Source organism: Ceratotherium simum, chromosome 31 (assembly GCF_057802395.1).
Source record: "Ceratotherium simum simum isolate JZ-2026a chromosome 31, ASM5780239v1, whole genome shotgun sequence".
Taxonomy (NCBI): Eukaryota; Metazoa; Chordata; class Mammalia; order Perissodactyla; family Rhinocerotidae; genus Ceratotherium; species Ceratotherium simum.
In genome coordinates this window covers 19,238,539-19,265,298 of record NC_141930.1, presented here as the reverse complement: position 1 = coordinate 19,265,298, position 26,760 = coordinate 19,238,539, and the positions used below count along the sequence as shown (strand labels likewise).

The following is a 26,760-nucleotide window of genomic DNA, read 5'->3' as shown; positions in this document are numbered from 1 at the left end:
GTTAGTCATCTTATTAATATAAATTATCAGGGATGGTTGTATGGACCTACCATGAATAACAGAGACACTTCCATCACTCAGAAAATTCTAAGGATTTAGAAGTTACGTCCCAGGAACCAGAGACAGAGACTAGCCAAATTCATTATAATACATAGAATGTACATGGTTTAGTCCATATAAGCTGATGAAATGATGTCCTTGGTAAGAAGTTTATTAGAATAACTCAGATTTAATGAAATTATGAGAGAGTCAGCTGAAAATGATCTGTAAAAGCAAATGATGTCTTCTATCTCTCTAAACCATTGTTACACATAATATTTGTGGTTCTTTTATTAAAGAAGTTCTTTGACTTTGCTTACAAACTAATTTTCATGCCTCATAACCATTACTGTTGAGAAATACTTCCATTAATCTTTTTAATTTAGTCTGTCATACCTCAGTCAAAAATCATTTCCTCTTTCTTTGTCTTCCTTAGAGAAGTTGAGCATTTTCCTATAGAGAGGTTGAGCATCATTATCCCTTTGATTTTGATGCTTCATATCCTGGAAGACATTTTTAATAGATGAAATAATGCAGCCAGTACTTTCAACATTTTTTCGTTTCAACCCAAAATCCGCAAATTTTCTGCGCTGCTTTTGAAACATAGTTCCTGTCTCGATGATGAGGATAGAGGCATTACTCTGAAGTTTTTGTGTTTGTGTATTTCCCATTAAAGAAATTAAAAAAACATGCACACAGCAAAACAATTGTAAAGAGTACAGAAGTATATAGCATGAAAATTTGTGACCCTCTGAAAAGGAAAAACTTAGCGTTTTTTTCCTTCCTGTGTAGGGGAAAAACCCAGTTCTTTCCTACTATGTCTTTCTTTCCTGTGTGTCTCTTTTACTTTTACATGGAACACTTCACTTCTGGTCACCAAATATGTGGAGGTTTTTCCTCACACCAACAGGCAATTCTCGGACACCACCTGGGTGTCCTCCATTCAACTCATTCAACTCAATTCTGATGCTGTCTACCCAGGGATAGTGTCAGAGTCCACAGGTTAAGAGTTCAGTCCTACAAAACTACCTCCCCCTCTCACTTTAGACACCAGTTGCAAGCCCAGGTTATCACCTCTGCTTCTGACCAACTGGCTGTAGATCAGAGGTGCTAATGACCCTCTCGAGTTTGATTAATTTGCTAGAGTGGCTCACAGAACTGAGGAAACACTTACATTTACCAGTTTATTAAAGAATATGATAAAAGATACAGATGAACATTCAGATAGAAGAGATGCAGAGAGCAAGATATGTGGAAAGGGGTGTGGAGCTTCTGTGCCCTCTCCAGGTGAGCCACTCTCTCAGCAACTCCATGTGTTCACCAACTTGGAAGCTCGTTCTACCTTTGGGATTTTATGGAGGCTTCATCACGTAGGTATGATAGATCATAAACTCCACTTTCAGCCCTTCTCCCTTCTCAAGAGAATGAGAGGCAGGGCTGAAAATTCCAAGCTTATAATCATGGATTGGTCTTTCCAGTGACCAGCCCTCATCCAAGAGCCCACTCAGTCACTTAAATAGAACAAAATATGCTCCTAGTGCTCTTATCACTTAGGAATTTACAAGGGTTTTAGGAGCCCTGTGTCAGGGACAGGATCAAAGATAAATATTCAAACAAGAGATGCTCCTAATGTTCTTATCACTTAGAAAATTACAAGGGTCTCAGAAACTCTGTGCCAGGAACTGGGAGCAGAGACCTATATGTGTGTGTATATATATATTTTTTTCTGTTATCTCACACCCTCCCAACCTTGTCCTCCAGCTTCTCTTGTTAAGCAATTTCGTGTATATCATTTCATGACTAGACTGTGCACACGTGTATATAACCCTCTCTTCTTTCTCTATATATGGTAGTGTAGATCCTCTTTTGCATTCGAAGATACTACTTTTATGATTTATAGTATAAGAACATGACCATTGAAATTGGGTACCTGAGAGTTACTGTAAATATTCAGTAAGACCTTTGACCTTGTTCCCAACACAGACATAGATGAAAAGAAGTTAATCTTGTCAATTTGCTATTTTCTTGTTTAACCTGAAGGGTGACTCATGGGTCACAAGGATTTATGAGCTTGTTTTACAGAAGAAAGAGAATGCCTTCAAGGAAGTTAGAATCACCAGGCTATCATTGACAGCCAGACATCAGATTGCCCGGGGGCTTATTTGGAGTGAAAGAAACCGGCTTACCCCTTTGTTTCTCAGAAACTCCTCCTGCAGAGCCTTTTAGCTCCATAAAACCCCCTGCTTTTTTTCTCTTGTTAAGGCGGATTTGAGAGAACCTATCCTCCTGCCTTCTCATTTTGGCCAATTCGAATAAACCTTTCTCCATCTCCAGGCGCTGATGTCTCAGTGATGGGCTTACTGTGCTGGACTGAGGCTGAGACTGAGGCCAGGGGCATGGGGCAGAGGGGTGTATGGAGAACCACATGAGCCAGGGGACAGAGGGGAGAATGGGAGACCAAAGCTGTCATTCCAAGTGAGAGAAGTCAGGTCTGGGCCAGGGTGGCAGCTGTGGGGATGCAGGAGGATTGGATTGGAAAGTGATTTTCAAGAAAACAGCAAGGAAGGAAAGGCCTAGGAAGGCGGTGTGTTTGCTGGAACCACCCAGCCGTTTTCAGTCCAGGGTGATTGGCAGGTGATCTCTGGCGGCTGCGTGGGCAGTGGCTTGGGCAGCCCCAGGCAGTCCAGGTGCTCAGCAAGGAGGCCATTGCAGGGGCCGGGCCAGAGATGAGAGTGGATGAGGATGAGCTGATGCTGCCAAGCATCAGGCACACAAACTTGAGATTAAGACGTTCGGTATCACTATGACCTCCTGAGATTAAAAAACAACCTAATGCATCTGTTGACAGACCTGGAGCAGTTACTGTCTGCTGCTAAGGTTTCCACTACAGATGCAAGAAAAAAGTGTCCTGGCCCTTTATGTCTGTCTGATTGTGGCAGCCAAGATTGAATGGGGAAATAGAGGAAGAAGACAGGGTTAACACAGGGGAAAACCTGGAGAGAGAGGTTTTACAACTCAGAAATAATGTTATAAACAGTGAAGAGCCTGTTTTATTTCAAAAGAGAGTCTAAAATTTGAGTTAAAGAAAAAAAGCAACCTAGACCTGGCACAAAACTGTTAAAAACTAGCCTTCATCCATGGGTGAAGGGAAAATTCATTGTGTACCAAACTGATTGGTACTTGCAGCATTGCAGTAGGTTAAGGAAGGTATTAAAAAGCACTTACTATGTTACATTATTTGCTTACTTGTTTACTGTCTAGATGCTGTTCCTTTGGGCAGGGATTTATATCTCTTTATCTTCCCAAGTCCTAGCAGAGTACCTGGCACATGGTAAATGTTAAATGTTAAAGAAGTAAATGTTAAAGAAGATTCACTGAGTCAGTATGCCTCTTGGAGAAGAGGTTGGCTTTTTTAAGTGTGGTAATTTTGAAATATATTTTGAAAAACTAAATTCATAGAAGAAATTGATTAATATTTTCAATAACTTATTTAATAAAATTTTAGGAGTTAGAAAAATTTTTTAAATTATTTTTCAAGCACAATCTCATTTTTAATTTGATGAGAAGAAAAAGATAGTAGGTTAAGTTTAGGAAAATCTTAGTTCAAATCCAGCAATTTAAAAAAAGTCACTGTATTTGTTATGGTTCTCCAGAGAAACAGAAGCAATAGTATGTATACATACATACATACATACATACATAAATATATACATAGAGAGAGAGAGAAGGAGGGAGGGAGATTTATTTATTTTAAGGAAATGGCTCATGTGATTATGGAGGCTTGCAAGTCCAAAATCTGCAGAGTAGGCTGGAAAGCTGGTAACCCAGGGAAGAGCTGATGTTGCAGTTCAAGTCTGAAGACTGTCTACTGGCAGAATTCCTTCTTGCCTGGGGAGGTCAGTCTTTGTTCTGTTAACAAAGGTGGAGTAGGCCTGCCCACATTATGGAGGGCAATCTGCTTTATCAAAGTTTTGATTTAAATGTTAATCTTATCCAGAAAACATCCTCATAGAAACATCTATAATAATGTTTGACCAAATAATCTGAGCATTGTGGCCCAGCCAACTTGGACACATAAAATTAACCATCACAATCACTATTGAAATCATTTCTTTTATTGAATTTCTTTACAGGTAGGGTAGAAATAGTGCTAAAAATTAAATGCAAGTAGAATTTCACAGAGCTAACACTAATAAATATTTAGTGTTTGCTCACTTGTTTATCTAATATTGTGTGTTGTTATGCCAACAAGTTAGACATCTTAGACAAAATGGACAAATTCCTAGAAAGACCCAAATTACTGAAATTGCTTCAAGAAGAAATAGGAAATTTGACTAGACCTATATAACACGTAAAGAAATCGAAATCTTCATTAAAAATCTTTCACAAAGAAAAGCCCAGATCTGGATGGCTTCATTGATGAATTCTACCAAACATGTAAGGAAGAAATAATACTATTCCTTCATAAACTTAAAAAAAGAAAGAGAAGGGCACACTTCGCAGCACATTTTGTGAGATTAGTATTATCTTGATATCAAAGCCAGATGAAGTTTTCACAAGAAAACTACAGACCATTTATCCCTCATAAATATAGATGTAGAAATCCTCAACAAAGTATTGGCAAATTAAATCTAACAACATATAAAAATGTGTATACGCCCTGGCCAAGTGAGATTTATCACAGGAATGCAAGTTTAGTTTTTTTTTTTTTTATTGATGTTTTAATGGTTTCTAACATTGTGAAATTTTGGGTTGTACATTTTTGTTTGTCCATCACCATATATATGACTCCCTTCACCCCTTGTGCCCACCCCCCACCCCCCTCCCCCCACCCCCACTGCCTCTGGTAACCACAGTCCAGTTTTCTCTGTCCATGTGTTGGTTTATATTCCACATATGAGTGAGATCATACAGTGTTTGTCTTTCTCTTTCTGGCTTATTTCACTTAACATAATACGCTCCAGGCCCATCCATGTTGTTGCAAATGGGACGATTTTGTCTTTTTTTATGGCTGAGTAGTATTCCATTTTATATATATACCATATTTTCTTAATCCAATTGTCAGTCGAGGGACACTTAGGTTGCTTCCACTTCTTGGCTATGGTGAATAATGCTGCAATGAACATAGGGGTGCATAAGCCTCTTTGGATTGTTGATTTCAGGTGCGTTGGATACATTCCCAGTAGTGGGATGGCTGGATCATAGGGCATCTCTATTTTTAATTCTTTGAGGAATCTCCATACCGTTTTCCATAGAGGCTGCACCAATTTGCATTCCCACCAGCTGTGTATGAGGGTTCCTGTTTCTCCACATCCTGTCCAACATTTGTTGTTTTTTGTCTTGGTGATTATAGCCATTCTAACGGGCGTGGGGTGGTATCTTAGTGTTGTTTTGATTTGCATTTCCCGGATGATTAGTGATGTTGAGCATCTTTTCATGTGCCTATTGGCCATCTGTATATCTTCCTTGAAGAAGTGTCTCTTCATTTCCTCTGCCCATTTTTTGATTGGGTTGTTTGTTTTTTTTGTTGTTCAGTTGTGTGAGTTCTTTATATATTATGGAGATCAACCCCTTGTCAGATGTATGTTTTGCAAATATTCTCTCCCAGCTGGTTGGTTGTCTGTTCATCTTGATTCTGGTTTCATTTGTCTTATAAAAGCTCTTTAATCTGATAAAGTCCCACTTGTTTATTTTTTCTTTAGTTTCCCTAGTCTGGGTAGGCATGTCATCCGAAAAGATTCCTTTAAAACCAATGTCAAGGGCCGGCCCCGTGGCTTGGTGGTTAAGTGAGCGCGCTCCACTGCTGGCGACCCGGGTTCGGATCTCGCACCGACGCGCTGCTTCTCTGGCCATGCTGAGGCCGCGTCCCACATACAGCAACTAGAAGGATGTGCAGCTATGACACACAACTATCTACTGGGGCTTTGGGGGGAAAAAATAAATAAATAAAATCTTTGAAAAAAAAAATAAATAAAAAATAAAACCAATGTCAAATAGTGTGTTGCCTATATTTTCTTCTATGAGTTTTATAGTTTCAGGTCTCACCTTCAGGTCTTTGATCCATTTTGAGTTAATTTTTGTGAATGGCGATAGCACATGGTCCACTTTCATTCTTTTGCATGTAGCTGTCCAGTTTTCCCAACACCATTTATTGAAGAGACTTTCCTTTCTCCATTGCATGTTCTTAGCACCTTTGTCGAAAATTAGCTGTCCGTATATGTGTGGTTTTATTTCTGGGCTTTCAATTCTGTTCCGTTGATCTGTGTGTCTGTTTTTGTACCAGTACCATGCTGTTTTGATTACTATTGCTTTGTAGTATGTTTTGAAGTCAGGGATTGTGATGCCTCCTGCTTTGTTCTTTTTCTTTAGGATTTCTTTAGCTATTCGGGGTCTTTTGTTGCCCCATATAAATTTTAGTATTTTTTTTCTATTTCTGTGAAGAATGTCATTGGGATTCTGATTGGGATTGCATTGAATCTGTAGATTGCTTTAGGTAATATAGACATTTTAACTATGTTTATTCTTCCAATCCACGTGCATGGGATATCTTTCCATTTCTTTATGTCATCATGGATTTCTTTCAATAATGTCTTGTAGTTCTCATTGTATAGGTCCTTCACCTCCTTGGTAAGATTTATTCCTAGGTATTTTATTCTTTTTGATGCAATTGTAAATGGTATTATCTTTTTGAGCTCTCTTTCTGTTAGTTCATTATCAGCATATAGAAATACAACTGATTTTTGTAGATTGATTTTGTACCCTGCAACTTTGCTGTAGTTGTTGATTGTTTCTAATAGTTTTCCAACAGATTCTTTAGGGTTTTCTATATATACAATCATGTCATCTGCAAATAGTGAGAGTTTCACTTCTTCGTTACCTGTTTGGATTCCTTTTATTCCTTTTTCTTGCCTGATTGCTCTGGCCAAAACCTCCAGTACTATGTTGAACAGGAGTGGTGAGAGTGGGCAGCCCTGCCTCGTTCCTGTTCTCAGAGGAATGGCTTTCAGTCTTTCCCCGTTGAGTATGATGTTGGCTGTGGGTTTGTCATATATGGCCTTTATTATGTTGAGGTACTTTCCTTCTATTCCCATTTTATTGAGAGTTTTTATCATAAATGAATGTTGTATCTTGTCAAATGCCTTCTCTGTGTCTATTGAGATGATCATGTGGTTTTTATTCTTTGTTTTGTTGATGTGATGTATCACGTTGATTGATTTGCGGATGTTGAACCATCCCTGCGTCCCTGGTATAAATCCCACTTGATCACGGTGTATGATCTTTTTAATGTATTGTTGTATTCGGTTTGCCAATATTTTGTTGAGGATTTTTGCATCAATGTTCATCAGCGATATTGGCCTGTAATTTTCTTTCTTTGTACTGTCTTTGTCTGGTTTTGGTATCAGAGTGATGTTGGCCTCGTAGAATGATTTAGGAAGTGTTCCATCTTCCTCTATTTTTTGGAATAGTTTGAGAAGGATGGGTATTAAATCTTCTTTGAATGTTTGGTAAAATTCACTGGAGAAGCCATCTGGTCCTGGACTTTTATTTTTGGGGAGGTTTTTGATTACTATTTCAATCTCTTTACTTGTTATTGGTCTATTCAGATTCTCCATTTCTTCTTGGTTCAATTTTGGGAGGTTGTATAAGTCTAAGAATTTATCCATTTCTTCTAGATTGTCCAATTTGTTGGCATATAATTTCTCATAGTATTCTCTTATAATCCTCTGTATTTCCATGGTATCTGTTGTAATTTCTCCTCTTTCATTTCTAATTTTATTTACTTGAGCCTTTTCTCTTTTTTCTTAGTAAGCCTGGCTAAGGGTTTGTCGATTTTGTTTATCTTCTCGAAGAACCAACTCTTTGTTTCATTAATCCTTTCTACTGTTTTTTTGGTCTCAATTTCATTTATTTCTGCTCTGATTTTTATTATTTCTCTCCTTCTGCTGGCTTTGGGCTTTGTTTGTTCTTCTTTTTCTAGTTCTGTTAGGTGTAATTTAAGGTTGCCTATTAGGGCTTTTTCTTGTTTGTTAAGGTGGGCTTGTATCGCTATGAGTTTCCCTCTCAGGACCGCTTTTGCTGCATCCCATATGGTTTGATATGGCATGTTATCATTTTCGTTTGTTTCCAGATAGTTTTTGATTTCTCCTTTAATTTCATCAATGATCCATTGGTTGTTCAGTAGCATGTTGTTTAATCTCCACATTTTTGTCACTTTCCCAGTTTTTTTTTTCATGGTTCATTTCCAGTTTCATAGCCTTATGGTCTGAAAAGATGCTTGTTATGATTTCAATCTTCTTAAATTTATTGAGGCTTGCTTTGTTTCCCAACATATGGTCTATCCTAGAGAATGTTCCATGCGCGCTTGAGAAGAATGTGTAGTCAGCTGTTTTTGGATGGAGTGCTCTGTATATGTCTACTAGGTCCATCTCGTCCAGTTTTTCATTTAAGTCTACTATTTCTTTATTGACTTTTTGTCTGGATGATCTATCCATTGCTGTAAGTGGGGTGTTAAGATCCCCTACTATTATTGTGTTGTTGATTTCTCCTTTTAGGTGTGTTAATAGTTGCTCTATGTACATTGGTGCTCCTGTGTTGGGTGCATATATATTTATAAGTGATATATCTTCTTGATGGAGTGTCCCTTTTATCATTATATATTTCCCTTCTTTGTCTTTCTTAACCTGTTTTATCTTGAAGTCTACTTTGTCTGATATGAGTATGGCAACACCTGCTTTCTTTTGTTTGCCATTAGCTTGGAGTATTGTCTTCCATCCTTTCACTCTGAGCCTGTGCTTGTCTTTAGTGCTAAGATGTGTTTCCTGAACGCAGCATATTGTTGGGTCTTGCTTTTTAATCCATCCTGCCACTCTGTATCTTTTGATTGGAGAGTTCAATCCATTTACATTTAGGGTAATTATTGATATATGAGGGCTTAATGTTGCTGTTTTGTCACTTATTTTCTGGTTCTTTTGCATTTCCTTTGTTTCTTGTCCCATTTGTTTTGGACTGCCAATTCAGTTTGGTTGTTCTGTCTTATGACTCTTCTAGTTTTCTCTTTGTTTATCATATGTGGTTTTGTTTTGATTATTTGTTTAGTGGTTACCTTGAGGTTTGGGCAAAAAATATTGTGTATGAGATAGTCCATTATCTGATGGCCTCCTATTTCCTTATACTAAGTCAATTCAGTCACTTTCCTCTTCCCCTTCTAAGTTTTTCTTGTTATACCTTATTCTATCTTGTGTTGTGGCTGTGTGTTTACAGTGATGAGGTTAAATTTATTTTTGGTGAATTTCTTCTTTTGATCTTTGAATTTAGTATTTAAGTGGTTGCTAACCTATTCCAGTAAAGATCTACTATTTTTCTGAGTTTGTCTACCTACTCTTCTCCTTCCTCCAAGCTTTGTGTTCCCTTTCTCTTGTTTTTTTCAGGCCTGAGGGCCTTCTTGAGTATTTCTTGTAGTGGGGGTCTCGTGGCCATGAACTCCCTTAGCTTTTGTTTATCTGGGAGAGTTACTATTTCTCCATCATATTTGAAGGATATTTTTGCTGGATAGAGTATTCTTGGCTGAAAGTTTTTGTCTTTCAGTATTTTGAATATATCATTCCAGTCTCTTCTAGCCTGTAAAGTTTCTGTTGAGAAGTCCGCTGAGAGCCTGATGGGAGTTCCTTTGTACGTTATTTTTTGTTTTTGTCTAGCTGCCCTTAATATGGTTTCTTTGTCGTTGACCCTGGCTAGCCTTACCACTAGGTGTCGTGGTGAAGGCCTTTGTCTGTTAATATATATAGGTGTCCTGTTGGCTTCGCTTACTGGTATTTCCTGCTCCTTCCCCAGATTTGGGAAATTCTCAGCTATTATTTCCTTGAATAGGCTCTCTGTTCCTCTTTCCCTCTCCTCTCCCTCAGGAATACCTATAATTCTTATGTTACATTTTCTAATAGAGTCAGATATTTCTCGGAGTCTTTCTTCATTTCTTTTTAGTCTTAGTTCTCTCTCCTCTTCCATCTGGAGTATATCTGTATTCCTATCCTCTAAGGTGCTAATTCTTTCCTCCATATTGTCAGCTCTGTTCTTTAGAGATTCCAGGTTCTCCTTTATCTCCTTCATTGTGTTCTTCATCTCCATCAGCACTGATTGGTTTTTTTTTTTTTTTTTTTAATATTTTCTACTTTTTAAATTAAATCTTTTTTTTTTTTTTTAAAGATTTTATTTATTTATTTTTCCCCCAAAGCCCCAGTACATAGTTGTCTGTCATAGCTGCACATCCTTCCAGTTGCTGTATGTGGGACGCGGCCTCAGCATGGCTGGAGGAGTGGTGCCTCGGTACGCACCCGGGATCCGAACCTGGGCCGCCGGCAGCGAAGCGCACGCACCTAACCGCTAAGCCACAGGGCCGGCCCCTGATTGGTTTTTCTTTATGATTTCAATCTCTTTTGTGAAGAAACTCCTAATCTCATTGAATTGTTTGTCTGCGTTGTCTCGTATTTCGTTGATCGTTTTTATGATAGCTACTTTGAAATCTCTGTCATTTAGTTTATGGATTTCTGTGTCTTCGGGGTTGGTTTCTGGGTGCTTGTCATTTTGTTTCTGGTCTGGTGATATCATATATTTTTGCATTGTGGTTCCTGTGTTGGTTTTGTTTTTCCTCATCCTGGAAATCTCTGGTTGCAATTTCCACCTGCCGCCACTGTCTGGTGGTAAAGGGCTGTGTAGTCTAAGCCCCCTGCGCTCTGCCCCGGTTTTTCTGCTGCGATCTGCAGTTTTGTTTTTTTTTGTTTTTTTTTTCCCCCCCTGTGATCCACGGGTCCAGTCGTTTGATCAGGTCTGCCACGGATCGCTTGGTCTGGTCTGGTTGGTTGAGCTGCAGAGTCCGGTTTCCGGGGAGGGGGGAGCTCTCTCTTTTGCCCTCTGGGTCCCTGACGTGGGAGGCTTCTCGTTTGCCCCTCTTTATCCGCTCTCTGGGGTGCTCAGATGTTGATGGTAGCCCTGTGGCTCCTCTGAGTCCTCTGTGCGGGAGTTTCCCACTGGCTGAGAGAGCCCGAAGAGCTACAGTTTTCCCGCCGAGGGCCGCCCCTCCCCCCTCTGTGGGAGCCGCGCGGACTGGGATCGCTGATCTGATGGGGAGGGAGAGGAGTTCGCCTTACCTCTCCCCACTTCCTCCGGGGGCCCAGCACGCTCAGCTCTCAGTTGTGTGGCAGTGTGGATCCCTCCACTCTAGCTTTTCACTGTCTGGGATTCCGTTGTTGGTCTGTGACTATTCCTTTTGTTCTATCTTGTCGGGGGAAGAGTTCACGGGAAAGCTCACTCCGCCATGATGCTGACGTCACCTTATCGCAAGTTTAGTTTTAACATCTCAAAATTAATTAATTTAATATACATACCAGATTAATAGAGTTAAGGTAAAAAAGTATGTGATAATCTCAATAGATGCAGAAAGAGCATTTGACAAAATCTAATACCCATTCAGGATAAAAAGTGTCAACAAATTAAGCTTAGAAGAGATCTTTTAATCCTGAAGAAGGGCAGCTATGGAAAAACCAATAGCCAACATTATATGTAATGGTTATGACTGGATGCTTTCCTCTTAAGAGCAGGAACAAGACAAAGGATGTCTGCTCTTAGCACTTCTATTCAACATTGAACTGAAGGTTCTAGCCAGAGGGATGAGGGAATAAAATAAATAAAAGGCATCAAAGTTGGAAAGAAGTGGTAAAACTGTCCTTATTTGCAGATGACATGATTCTGTTTGTAGAAAATCCTAAAGAGTCTACAAAAATCCATTAGAATAAATGAGTTCAGCAAGTTCACAAGATATGAAGATCAATGTACAAAAATTAATTGTATTTCTATATATTAGCAATGAACATTCTCAAAATGATATTAAGTAAATTCCATTTATCATAGCAACAGAGTAAAATACTTGACTAAATTTAACAAAGTGCAAGACTTATATGCAGAAAACCACAAAACGTGGCTGAGAGAAATTAAAGAATGTTTGAATAAATGGAGAGACATTCTGTGTTCATGGATTAGAAGTCTCTCAACATTATCAGGGTTGCCAAAGCATAAAAAAGATAGATGCTTGCCACATACTATAAGCTATGCAACAAGAAGTCAAGCAGTGTTCAGGTTACTCTTGATAAGTGTTTTACAAAGAAATAAAATGTTTTAGTTCTCAGTGTTTCTAATGTTTTAAATTTCAGTGTACTAAATTATTATTAGTTTTGCTATTTTTAAATTCCCCTGTATGTTTATAACCAATAGTAAGGGAGTTGTTAATGTTCTGACAAAAGTTCATGAAGTTCACAGAACAATCATAATTTTCCCATTGGTTTTTAAGATTGCTGCATGGTTTCAGCTTGCTCGGTAATCTTTAAGGTCCTGCAGTACCGTGACCAAATGGGGTTTATTCTAAGAATGCAAGATTCATTTAATATTTAGAAGTCATTTAGTGTAATTCATCATATTAATAAAGGGAAAAGTCATACAATTATCAATAAATGTAGGAAAAGCATTTGATAAAATTCGATACCATTGTGATAAAAATGCTCAGCAATATAGGAATAGAAGGCAATTTCCTTAATCTGATGAAATGTAGCTACAAAAAGCCCTACATCTACCATCATACTTAATGGTAAAACATTGATTGCTTTTTCCTTGAGTTTGGGAACAACACAAGGTTGCCCTCTATCACTACTTTTTTTGTTGTTGTTGCTTAGCGTTTTACTAGAAGAACTAATCAGCGCAATAAGGCAAGGAAAAAGGTATAAAGTGCGGAAAGGAAGAAGTAAAAGTGTCATTATTCACAGATTGTATGATTGTTTAGGTGGAAAAACCAGCAGAATCCACTGACTATTAGAATTAGTAGTCATTTTCACATGGTCGCCAGATACAAGGCTATACAAACCAATTGTATTTCTATATACTAGCAACAAACTGTCGGAAAGAGAGATTGAAAAAAATATCATTTACAGCCATATTGGAAATTTCAAATACTTAGGAATCAATCTAACAAAATATGAGTAAGACCTATACAAAACTTAACTGAGATCATTTAAAGAAACCTAAATACATGGAGAGAGATACTATTTTCATGGATTATAAGATTCAGTATCATTAAGATGTCTACTTCTCTCAAATATCTGTAGATTCAGTGCAGCACTGGCAAACTTCTTGATAAACTGATTTGTAAGGAAAGAAAAAGAACCTGGATAGCCACGACAGTCTTGAAGAAAAGGAACAAAGTTGGAGAACTTAAAGTGTTATATATAAAGACTTAGTATAAAATTATAGTATTTAAGACAGTTTAGTTTGGTATGAGGTTAGGCAAATAGACCATTGGAACAGGATAGAAAGCATAGAAACAAACCCGCTTATATACAGACGTGATTTGTAACATAGACACCTCTGCAGTTCGGTGGGGAAAAGGATGGTCTTTCCAATAAATGGTGCTGGATCAGTTAGACAAAATATCCATACCAAACAAAGAGAAACCTTAACCCATATCTCACACTACATACAATGTTAACTCAAGAAAAATCATTAACCTAAATGTAAAACCTAACACTATAAAGCTCTTAGAGAAAACATAGGAGAATGCTTTCGAGGCCTTGGAAGTAAATGAAGATTACTTAAATAGGACATGAAAAGAACTAACAAAAGAGAAGTTTGATTAAATGGACTTCATTAAAATTAAGAACTGTTCATCAAAAGACATAATTAAGAATGCAAAAAGGCAGCCATATGTATATGTGTATATGTATGCACATATATATAACATCTACATATCAGTAGGAAAAAGATAATCCAATTTTAAAAATGGGCAAAAGACTTGGATAGGCATTTCACAAAAGAGGAAATCCAAATGCATTTGAAAAGGTGCTAAGCATCAGTCATCATTAGGAAAATGCAAATTGAAACTGCAGTGAGACACCTCTGCACACAAATGTAGTGTCTAATATTTAAAGGACTTAACGATACCAAGAGTGGGCAAGGATGTGGATCACCTGGACTCATTCATTGCTGGTGGGCATGTATAATGGTACAACTTTGAAAAACTAGCAGTGTCTACTAAACCCTGTGACCTTATCCTGTGACCCAACAATTCCACTCCTAGGAGTATAGCCAAGAGAAATACATGCATGTATTCACCAAAAGACATGTACAAGAATGTCAGTAGAGCTTTGTTCATAATAGCTCCTCTCCCCCTAAAACAGAAGGAAACAGCTCAAATGTCTATCAACAGTAGAATGGATAAAAAAAATTGTGGTGTATTCATACAGGGGAAAAATATATGAAAAAAATGAACCACTGCTGCATACAACTACGTGGCTGAATCTCACAGATGTAATATTGAGTGAAAGAAGTGAGATGTGAAAGATTACTACCTGTATGATTCTTTTGGAGGTTTAAGAACAGATCTAATACAATCTACATTGATAGAAGTCTCCTTGTAAACTCTGTGAGGGGGTGTTGATGGGGAAGGGGTGTAAGTGTGCCTTCTGAGGCGCTGGAGATCTGGGTTGTGGTTACAAGAGTGCATACTCATGTACAAGTTCATTGAGCAATGTGCATAAGATTGTGCTCTTTGCTGTCTGTACATTATTCCCCAATTTAAAAAAATTGGGCCTATGGGAGAAAGTTTTCTTTGCTTTCCCCAATGGAAAGTGCTCAAAATGAGTAGGTTTTTTGGGATTTGCCAGAAAACTTACATGTACTGGTACCTTGTACATTTGACAAGAGAAACCATGAAGATAATTGAAATTAAGGAGGATCCTAGCATTTGAAGGGTCAATAAAAATCATATTAAAGCCCACTGTGCTACTCTTCCAACTATGGCTGCTAATGCTGTTGTTACTGTTGCTGCTACTACTACCAGAAAACCTATGTTGAGTGCTTACTATGTGCCAGATGCTGTGCTAGATTCTTATCTCATTTAAGGTATTAAGCATGTCCTGTGTGATTCCACTGGGAAGACCTCTTGGAAGTTATCACCTGGTTTCCTCTGGACTTTGCCCCGTGTGCCTTTTCCATTTGCTAATTTTGCTTTGTATGCTTTCACTGTAATAAACCATAATTGAGAGTATAATGACTTTTGCATCATTCTAATGAATCACCAAACCTGGGGGTGGCTGGGGACTCCCAGCACATTCCTTTTCACTCTTTTTTTCTGGTTCCTTTTCAGCTTCCTCACTTCTAAACTTTGGGTACTCCAGGAATCTCTTTTCAGTGTCCGTAGTTCCTAGCTGTTTTTACTCACCATTTCTAGGTGATATCTCTCACTCTTATATCAAAATTCCATTGATCAGCATTTCAGGCTCCAAAATGCACTAGATTTATTTTATCTTTCATGTTCCAGTCATTATTTTGGAAGTCTGCAAGCAAAAAGATTATAGATTACCAAAGTAAGAGATTTTACTCTTGTTATTAGAAATTGTTTGGTATGATTTTTAAAAATTCATTTTAAATACAATTGTGCTCATGGAAATTTGGAAAAGAATTATAAGGAAGAAAAAGATTACATGGTTGTAATTTAAAAATAATATCAGAAAGGAAGCAGCAGCAGAATTTGACATTGTAGAGAATCTCTAGAGTTTAGACTATGCTAAAAAATTATGGTTCATGTAATGATTTTGGAAGATAGACATAAGAAAGTTGTGGATGTTTTTACTAACTTTTAGTTGTACTTTTAATTACCATTCCTTTTGGCATATGTAATCTTAGGTTTCTCCTATTACAAACTAAATCTCAGACGTTCTACCTGTTTTGTTTAGTTTGTACAAGTCAAATGAGTCCTTTGAAATAACACCTTTATAACTGAAGTTTGAGTACAATATTCTCAATTTAAGTAGTCACATCTCTTGATAAGTCACCTACTTATGAAAAGGCCTATTATTATTTCCTATAATTTGTCATTTGATTATTTTTATATAATGCCTTCTCATGGTAATATAATAATGAAAAGAAGAAACTAAGTGTTCCATGGTAATTTGTTTTATAAAGTATTTATTATGAGTATGCTATGTTAGAAGATAAATTAATATTAAAAAGATTATATACTTTAGTTTTAAATATTTTATTTAACCCACAACCACTATAGAAACCAAATACTTCTAATTGATGTAGTTCTGAAGCATAATGTTAACTGTCTTAGAGTCACTGATGTTGTACTTGAAGTGACATCACTTCAAATGACCCTAAGATGACACTAATGCTTTACTTGCCACTGGAACCATCAGAAGACAACTGATCTGAATAAGTAAGTCTCACCATGTCTCTTAGCTCATTAAGTCAATTGAGATGCCCTTGTTAATGCATAGTTTAAAGTAGTATACAAAATATTATTAAAAATTATTATTTAAAACAAACAATATTTAAATTATTCCATACAGTTCTTAATTTTATTTCTGTGACTACCTCTAATGCCATCAAATGTTGGTACCAGGTGACAAAAATAAGAATGAAAAAGTTAGTATTTTATGTTGACTAAACCTTAAATTAATAAATTTTGAATAACTCAGAAGGTATCACTTGTCTTTTAAGACAGTTATTAGAGATACTATTTGCAGCAATAATAGAAAGCAAATACTCTTGATAAATAAAATTGAACTTAGTGTGGACAATAATTGATAAATGAAATGAATCACATTTTTCTTTCTATGCTTCCATATATATCCATCATGCAGAATTGAAAAACAGTAGTAAAAGCCACTTTAAACACATGACTTTTCAAAAAGCTGTAAATTAGTTGTTCCCTGAGTAGGGAAACCAAGTGTGTTGGGAGGCATCATCCTTGCAGCATTGTCTTCTTTTTCTCCTTGACACAATAGAGGGTCCATTGTGACCCTATCTAACTAGAGATATGTAACTTTGGTTACTAGTTATTATGCTTCCTCTCTCTATGCAATCAGACCACTAAAAGCAGAAATGAAATACTAAGAGTAGTGTGTTTTTTTCCTCTCTTTCTCTCAGTTTTTCCTCTTACTCAGGCATTCATTCATGTATTCATTCATGCATTTATTCAGTGAACATTTCTTGAATACAAGTTTTGTGCCAGACGTTGTAAAATTGAATAAAGCATGAACCTTGCTTTCATGGATTTTATAATTTAGTTTTATATGTGATACTCCATTCTGAATGTGAGAATCAAAACTATTTCTCTCTTTAGGCTTAAATTCTGTATCTTTAAAAATAAGCTTTAGATGCCTTTGTGAGGAAAGAATGCCTTTCTAGGATGATTTAAAATTCCAAGCGTATGGAATGCTCTGGATTCTTTTGGAAGAGACTTGAGAGCACGAGTGAGAGGTGTTCCTAAGGAATCCTTTGTTATACTGTCTATCATCAGGAGTTAAGTAGGCCAGAACTGTTTATAGAGAATTCTATGGTGTTTACGATAGAAAATGGAATTTAGTGTTACATAAAAATCAATAGACATCCATTTATATTTATACTACTTTGATGTTTTTGCCACTGAACTAGTTCAGTGATGATATATAGAGCAGTGATCTGACACAAGAATGTTAAGTTCCCATCATTTAGTTGCACTGTGAGGAATAAGGCTCAAAAATGATGATGTCCTTATCAGTTTATAAACTGCAGTTATTTTACCTATATTCCTTGTAGCTGACTCTAAGGAAGATTTTTATTTTGTTTAGAAATGGTAATTTTTTTATACTATAGTATTATATAATAAGATTAAAGGGAGAGGGGCTTCAGAAATCTACTCATCTGATATCTGCTTTTTGACACAGTATTTTACTATTAAAAATATTTTAAAAGTATGTGATTTGATTTTAACAGCTTTATCAAGGTATAATTACATACCATAAGGTTTACCCATTTAAGTTGTATAATTCAGTGGTTTTTAGTGTATTTGCAAGTTGTGTAGCCATCACTATTGTTATCACCCCTAAATGTAATTTGATTTTTGAACTGTATGTTAGGAAACACTACTCAAATTGAAGTTTTTCTTAAAAAATTAACATTCTTTTACAGAGTTTCTGTTTGAGATGATGAAAAACTTCTGGAAATGGATAGTGGTGATGGATGTACAACATTTTGACTGTACTTAATGCCACTGAATTGTACACTTAAAAATGGTTAAAATGATAAATTTTATATTCTGTATATTTTCCTGTAATAAAAGTTAATATCCATTTATATGAAATCAAAATTGGTGTTTTAACTTGAAAAGTTTTTGGAAATTTCAGCCTGAGCCACACATAGCCCTAATAATTTTTTCTCAAACATGTTATAGCAAGGATATTCTCATGTGTTAAAAAAGTGACGTTATTAATTTTCACAGACTGAAAAACAGACATTAACATTGTTGTATTTATTTTTATAGACGTTCCAGTAGAATTAAAGTAAGAAGTAAAGATAATCAGCTTTTCTTTGCTTTAATTTTGCTGTCCTTAAAAAAGCAAGATGCCAAACAATGCAGAACCATTTATTTTAAGGGGGAAGAAGTAAATACATACACACATACACACACACACACAACACACAAACACAGACACACATAATAGAAAAGTATCTGTTTATGGATACATAAGTCTTTGGAAGGAGACACAGGAAGCGGTAATGTTGATTGTTCTGGGCAGGAAGATTGGGTGGCTGGGATTCCTAGGTGGGAGGGATATTTTCCATTATATATATTACCTATTGAAACATTTCAAATAAAAAATTTATTATCCTGATCCCAGTCTCAGAATCAACATGATTATGTTCCTTCCTACTGTGCTTTGTTACAGGAGATTGTATTGAAATTGAGATTGGTTTGAAAATTAGCTATTTACTAAATTGTTTTCTTTCTAGGAATTGATTATGGATTAAGTTTACCACTTGGGGAAGACTATGAACGAAAGAAACATAAACTAAAAGAAGAATTGCGGCAAGATTACAGACGCTATCTTACTCAGGTAATGAGTTCTATTAGTTAGTTGGGTCTTATGCTTCAGAATTCATCTCCTAAATTTTTTTTCTAAGATTTTAGTCATATGTGTTAATTTTTAGTATCTAGCAATGGGATATAATAGTGAAAGTTAAGTAACATATGTGACATTGGTAGAGAAAAAAATGGTGCTGGGAACTGGTGGAATAACACAGACTCTTGACCTTTGGAGTAGGGCAGTGGGGTCTAATGAGATTGTAAATTCTCGTTATTCATGTTTTCTGTAAAGTTATCATGGTTTAAAATAGCCCAGTTATGATTTCGTACTCCTCTACTCCCCTCAACCACGTATTAAAATGACAGGTGGAGTTCTAGTTGCTAATTATTTTCCTATGAGCTAAGCTTATAAAACTTCACTTATTTATTTAACCACCAAAGTCTTTACTTTATGATTTAATCTGTTTACGTAACAGAACTCTTGTTTTAAGTATATTTTGTTAAATTATATAACAGCTAAACTAGAGATTTATTGTAAGTTTTAAAATGCAATTTACTTTTTAGTTTATAAAATTATTTTGAACAATCATGATGTTTCTAGTCATCCCAAGATATTCTTTAGTTTTTTACTACTTTATAGCGTTTGTTCCAAATGTGTAAATGGTTTCATTTATTCTGATTTGCACATGGAGAGAAAGGACTTTGAATACATTTTATCAATGGTTTGTTTCCTTGACTTTAGGATGTTGCACAAGCAAAAAGAAAGGTAGGGTTGCCTGCAAAGTGTTCTCCTTTAATTTTTTTTTTAAGATCTGGTAGCTTGCAATCATTTGCATTTATGATATTGCTGCTCTCAGACCAATAAGAAAAAGAGCATCATTTGTGATTTTGAGACTTTTGAAGGGTACCATTTTGTATCCTTGCTTTTAGGAAGATGAGTCTATACATTTATAATTTTCCGTTAATAAAATCAAGCATTCTTTTTGATTCCTGCTTTGCATTTGTTTTTGTTGCTTTCTTATGCATCCTTTAGAAATGTTCTGTAACTGTTTTAAGTACATTTGTTTTCAGCATGACAGTTTTTTTCTTCGAAATAATTATGATTATGCTAATCACATTAAGATTAATAAAATAATAGAATATTTAAGATAGTCTAAGATTTTTTGAACTATGTTGTCAGGATTTGGATTACTTGATATTTTTGCACCCAAACCTATGGATTGATTGCATTTGTAAATTTATATTGGAAAACAAAGAGAAACAGTTGTATAGTTTTACAAAACTGTTTTTAGAAAGAATCTCACACATCCTTTCATCATTCAACCAACACTTTTTAAACACTTATCATGACGATGAATCAGGTATGAATCCTGTCTTCAAGGGGCTTAGAATCCAGTTGTAGAGATAGCATTTATACAGTTCAGAAAGCGGTAACTTCTAACAAGAAGGATATAGTGACCAGGGAAGGCCTCAAGATAATGTAAGACATTGTAGGATAGGTAGCTTTTGGATATTTGCGATGGTAAATCGAGGAGAGGAAGCCTTTCAGATGGAGAACAGAGAAAGAAGAAGGACTTGGAGGGTAGACTTTAACTTTGTATGAATGAGGCATATTAGGGTTTCCCGGCCTGAGTTGGAGTAGATTCTTTTTGAAAGTAGTAAGAAATAATGATGTAGATAGATAGGATAGGATCAGATTAGACGGCAGTAGATTTTTAACTTGATATGTGTGATAAGCGTGGTGAACCATTATACCTCCTTAAGCAGCTTGAAATGTGTTTTAGGACAGTTCGTTCTGCATGTTAGAGACTCTTATCTTATTGTCTTAAATTACTGCTACAGATTTTTAACAGATCTCCTGCCACTAATTCTCAGTCCATTCTCTATGCTACTTTCCAGAATGATCCTGTCCCTTACCAATTTAAATGCTTCAGTGTCTCCTCGCTGACGGCAGGATGAAAATTCAAATTCCTTAGCATGGCACGTGAAGTCTTTCATATTCCAGCCTGCCTCCCTGGCCTTGTACCTCATTATCTCCCTCCATCCCCCACCGCTCCTTATTGGGTGGGGTTTTTTCTGCCATCTACCATATTCACTTGTGGAGTTTATATTACTTCATAGATAGAAGATTTTAAAGGAGAATGGAGGCATAAGAAGAAATTGCCTTTGTGACCCCTGGAATATGTACAGTTTCCAAGTCCCATTTTTTCTGAATTTCTGGTGGCTTCCAGACTTTTGGATTACATGGATATTTAAATTAAAAAAAGATCAAATATTTAAATTTTGCCAAGAAGAGCTATTAAAACAAACAACTGTCATTTTCTTTCCAGTTTTTAGAATAAAAGACACTTGACTATCGAACAGTGCAGGAATGAGATGTTCTCAGAAGAACAGTTTTTAAATTGAACGAGTAAATTTATATTTCCAGCCCAGCTCTATCTCCTGAACGTCAAACTTGTATATTTGGCTGCCTTTGACATTTTCACTTACAGATCTAATGAGTGTCTTATGTTGAACGTGTCTAAAAGGGAACTCCAGATTTCCATTCTTGCCACTCACATTCCCTAGAAGCCTGTACTATCTGTAGCCCGTTCTTTCTTTTTTTTTATCACAGCACTTGTCACCTTCTAACATACTATATAATTACTCTTCATTATGTTTATTATTTCTTGTCAATTTCCCCTGCTTGAATGTAAGCTTCAGAAAGGTAGGGATCTTCGTTTTCTTCACTGATGAGTCCCAGATGTATCAAACATAGTAGGCACTCAATACTTAATGAATGAATAAGTGAATAAGTGAATAACTAAAATTCAGCTCTTTGAAAAACTCACTATATTGTCCTTATTGTTTATTTATTTTTTTCATTTTATTGAAAATTTCAAACATCATCCTGGACCTGTGTTGGAAGTGGGGAATTGCCCAGTGAAGGAGCAAGGATGCTATATCTTTGTCTCCCCAGGGTTGGAACGCCGAATGTTTTTTTGTGTGTGTAAAACTCTACAAAATGACTAGGTTTATTGTGTGCTTTGGTATATAGGGGTTAAACTGACTCGAGGATCTAGTCATGTGTCATATTGTTTCCCTTGACAAATAAGTTGAGTTCCATGTAACCAACTTTCAAATTAGCCTTTGTAGCACAACTTATTTGTAAATTCAGATTTAATGAAACCTTATTAACCACTTAGTTTTATTAATCACTCTGTTCCCATAATGTTTTGAATATAACTCTATTGTAGAAGTTAGTGCATTATATTGTAGTTATTTGTTTACATGTTTGTTTCCCCAACTGAATTATACATTTCTTGAATATAGGGAACATATGCTTATCTTTGTCTTGCTACTACCTAAAAAAGTAACTGGAAAATATTAGCTGGGCAATAATTGCTTGTTTAATGAATAAATAAAAGGCATAGAGCTAGATAGGTTAACAAGGATTGATTGATTTAATCCTCATAACCTAGTGATTGGCATTATCCCTGTTTTTTTTTTTTTTTGTGAGGAAGATCAGCCCTGAGCTAACATCCGTGCCAATCCTCCTCTTTTTTTTTTTTGCTGAGGAAGACTGGCTCTCAGCTAACATCTATTGCCAATCTTCCTCCTCTTTTTCCCCCAAAGCCCCAGTAGATAGTTGTAGGTCATAGTTGTACATCTTTTTAGTTGCTGTATGTGGGACGCCGCCTCAGCATGGCCGGAGAAACGGTGCGTCAGTGCACACCTGGGATCCGAACCCGGGCCACCAGTAGCGCAGCGCGTGCACTTAACCGCTAAGCCACGGGGCCGGCCCGCATTATCCCTGTTTTAAGACAAAGAAACTGAGGCAGAGAAGTTAAGTAACTTATTTCAGATTATATGACTACTAAGTAGCAGTACCAGAAAGTTGGGGATTGTGTATATACATATATTTTTTATTGAGGTCATAATAGTTTATAACATTGTGAAATTTCGGTTGTACGTTATTATTTGTCAGTCACCATATATATATGTGTGCATTTACCCCTTTTGCCTACCCCCCAACCCCCTTCCTCTCTGGTAACCACTAATCTGTTCTCTTTGTCCATGTGTTTATCTTCCACAGCTGAGTGAAATCATGCTGTGTTTGTCTTTCTCTGCCTGGCTTATTTCGCTTAACATAATACCCTCAAGGTCCATCCATGTTGTTGCAAATGGGATGATTTTGTCTTTATTTATGGCTGAGTAATATTCCATTATATATATATATATATATATATATATATAATGGAATGTAGTGTGTATATATATACACATATATACACTACATCTTCTTTATCCATTCATCTGTTGATGGACAGTTGAGTTGCTTCCACATCTTGGCTATTGTGAGTAATGCTGCAGTGAACATAGGGGTGCATAAGTCTCTTTGAATTGTTGATTTCAAGTTCTTTGGATAAATACCCAGTAGTAGGATAGCTGAATCATATGGTATTTCTATTTTTAATTTTTTGAGAAATCTCCATACTGTTTTCCATAGTAACTGCACCACTTTGCATTCCCATCAGCGGTGTATGAGGGGTCCCTTTTCTCCACATCCTCTCCAACATTTGTTGATTTTTATCTTGGTAATTTATAGCCGTTCTAACAGGTATAAGGTGATATCTCATTGTAGTTTTGATTTGCATTTCCCTGATGATTAGTGATGTTGAATATCTTTTCATGTGCCTGTTGGCCATCTGTATATCTTCTTTGGAAAAATGTCTGTTCATATCCATTGCCCATTTTTTGATTGGGTTGTTTGTTTTTTTGTTGTTGAGTTTTATGAGTTCTTTATATATTTTGGAGATTAACCCCTTGTTAGATATATGATTTGCAAATATTTTCTCCCAGTTGGTGGGTTGTCTTTTCATTTTGTTCCTGGTTTCCTTTGCCTTGTAGGAGCTCTTTAGTCTGATGTAGTCCCATTTATTTATTTATTTATTTATTTTTGTTTCCCTTGCCTGAGTAGGCGTGGTATTTGAAAAGATACTTGTAAGACCAATGCCAAAGAGTGTATTGCCTGTATTTTCTTCTAGGAGTTTTATAGTTTCATGTCTTACCTTCAAGTCTTTAATCCATTTTGAGTTAATTTTTGTGTATGGTGTAAGATAATTGTCTACTTTCATTCTTGTGCATGTGGCTGTCCAGTTTTTCCAACACCATTTATCGAAGAGACTTTCCTTTCTCTATTGTATGTTCTTGGCTCCTTTGTCGAAGATTACCTGTCCGTGGATGTGTGTTTTTATTTCTGGGCTTTCAGTTCTGTTCCATTGATCTGTGTGTCTGTTTTTGTACCAGTACCGTGCTGTTTTGATTACTGGGATCGTGTATATTTTTTACTAATGCCTTTTGTTTGTTATAGTGTTCAAAGAGATTTTACATTTTTCATCCTCCTTGATCCTTATCCCAGCCTTGGTAGGTAGGCAGAGCAGATACCATTCACATTTCATGGAAGAAGAAAGTCTGGTCAAGGAGGCTTTAAGTGACATGCTCAGTGTTACACAACTGAGAAGTGTTAGTCCTAGAGCTCAGGTCCTTTGACTCCTAGTCTAATGCTCTGTCTACTATGCTGCATTACTGAATATTTAATGAACAGGAATGGAGGGACACATAAAGAAACAATGTTCACAGGATTTGTCTTCTGGCATTTGAGTGGATACCCACTCATAATTGCAGGAAAATTAGAATAAAAACATTATTGCAGCATTCATAAGGATGTTTATGAGGAAGTTTAAATTTGTCTTAAGAACAAAAGAACAGTAGGGCGTTGAGAACGAAGAATATGTGCTTAGAAGAGGAATATAAATTGGAAAAGAGTTTCCTTTTTTCCTGTGCTTTTGATCAGCTGGAATCAGTAGATATATATGAATTGCAAATGAAAATTAAGATCTGATTCTCCTCTTCAGGGAGTTGTTAATTGGAATAAAATTCTCTTTTTTTCTGATTACTTTTGGTATGGTCTCTATAGATATGTAGTTTCTGTCTTCATCTCCATTTCATTCTTTTGCTCTGCATAATGTAATGGTTTAGAATGTAGACTGTAAAGACACATTTATGAAACATTTTATGAAGGCAATTAGGTAATATATTTTTTTAATGTGTATATATACAGAAAAATTTTCTATCCACGAGTGAAACAGATCCATCTACTCTGGGAGTTTCTCTTCCTATTGATGAGAGGTTGTCAGCCAAGGTAGGTGGATAGGAGTAATTATTGTGGGTAGCAGTTTTATGAGGCATCAAAATCATAAAAGAACATACTCCTGATTTAAATGCAAATGGATTACATCATTTCCCATACTTGAATATATTTCTTTTTCAAAAATCTGTAGAGTCTCTAGTTGTGCTGTTTAAAAAATTTTTTCAAATGTTACATTTATAACCATGTAATGTGATGTATTTCTTTAATGTGTTGATTAATTGAATATTCAGAAGTCATTTTTTTCAGCATTGGTTTCTGAGCTAAATAAAGTTCATGCTATGTGACACAGTTATCAAATGAGTGGGTGAGAGTATACTGAGCTTTTATGTAGAATGAGGTCTGGGGCTATTTGAATGTGTGTTTCTGTCGCTCTACAAATACATGTACATACTCATTAGAGGTGCTAGCGATAAAGCACTGTACACCTCTTGTACAGACTCAATTCCCAGCTAGATCAGGGATCATGACATAGTATGTAAGACAGAATAGACATTACATTATTTTAGTGTCCATGATAATTTTACCTTTTTATGTTTAAAATATAACAAGGATCCTTCTTTATTCTTGGGAAAGAAATGGTTAGCAGCAGGTCTTTTGGGAGTGGGGTGGGGGATTGGAGACAGGAGATGTCTCTGAGAAGGAAAGAAGGAAGGTAACCCTGTCAAATCTTCTTGGAAATGCTAATTCCAGACCTCCTGGCAAACACTTTCATGTATTTACTAGTGCGAGAGATTTATTTATGAATGCTTTCGGCAGAGTGAATCTGGATCGTCTAAGATTGCTGTTGGTAAACAAACCTAGCATGCATGGATTTATGGAGCATGGCTCCTTGGAAAATGTTATCTAAGTTTTGTAACTACTAGAGTATAAAATGGAGATGTTTCACAACAGAAGCAGCTCCCTTCTTTTGGAGACCTCATGTGTTAATCTGGACCTTAGCATGTAGTAATGTGTGTTTTAATATGGCAAGAAAGGATGTAGGGAATTGCATTGGTGGTCTTGGACCTCTTCCTACTTCTCCTGTGCCTTGCAACTAATTCTATCCTTGAAATTGTTAGTAAAACTTGATTCTGGGTAAGATCCCTGATTTGTATGAGTCAATTTGACATTAAGGTGCTTTTTCCTGAAGTTAAAGTTAACATTGCCTTTTGGTTTCTATTTTAAGGAAAGGTTGAAACTTGAACGCAACAAAGAATACAATCAATTTCTCAGGGGTAAAGAAGAATCCACTGAAAAGTTCAGACAGGTAGAAAAGAGTACTGAGGTAGGTTTTGCTTTTAAAGTAAATCTTTAACACCACAGGTTGAATATTTTGTACTTGAAAATAGTTTTATGTGTTAGACATTTCATTTGGTTTTTATGTAAATATTTAAAAAATTAAGCCAAATCAAACCAAACACAGGACATTTAAATATTTAGTTTTATAAATGATTTTATCTTGTATTTAAGAACTTACCCTACTTTTTAACTTTAACTTCATGAGGGAGATTTAATTTTAGAGATTGATTTTAAGTGATTTTTATTTTTTATTTTTAAGTGATTTTTTCTTTTACATTGACAGTTTCTAGCTGTATGTTTTTTTTTCCAAATTTAAGCATGGTTGATGTTACTAGGGCCAAAAAATTTACCAGGTTCTATATAT

General features: G+C 36.1%; 1 protein-coding gene and 1 non-coding gene across 7 annotated transcripts in view; both read left to right on the top strand.

Annotated features, from left to right (window-relative positions):
• CSPP1 (centrosome and spindle pole associated protein 1) overlaps window positions 1–26,760 on the top strand; it is a 198,077-nt gene that overhangs the window by 60,261 nt on the left and 111,056 nt on the right. For 3 of the 6 annotated variants that reach the window (XM_087420485.1, XM_087420483.1, XM_004436258.3), the window contains exons 4-6: window positions 18,853–18,956; window positions 25,029–25,109; window positions 26,284–26,382. In XM_087420485.1, coding sequence (XP_087276611.1) covers window positions 18,853–18,956; window positions 25,029–25,109; window positions 26,284–26,382 — 284 coding nt within the window. The remainder of the gene's footprint in view (window positions 1–18,852; window positions 18,957–25,028; window positions 25,110–26,283; window positions 26,383–26,760) is intronic. The other 3 variants (XM_087420484.1, XM_087420487.1, XM_087420486.1) reach the window with 1 other exon arrangement.
• Window positions 2,872–3,004, top strand: LOC147913031 (small nucleolar RNA SNORA31). Its single transcript, XR_015549293.1, has one exon. It is a non-coding gene; the product is annotated as a small nucleolar RNA SNORA31 (small nucleolar RNA).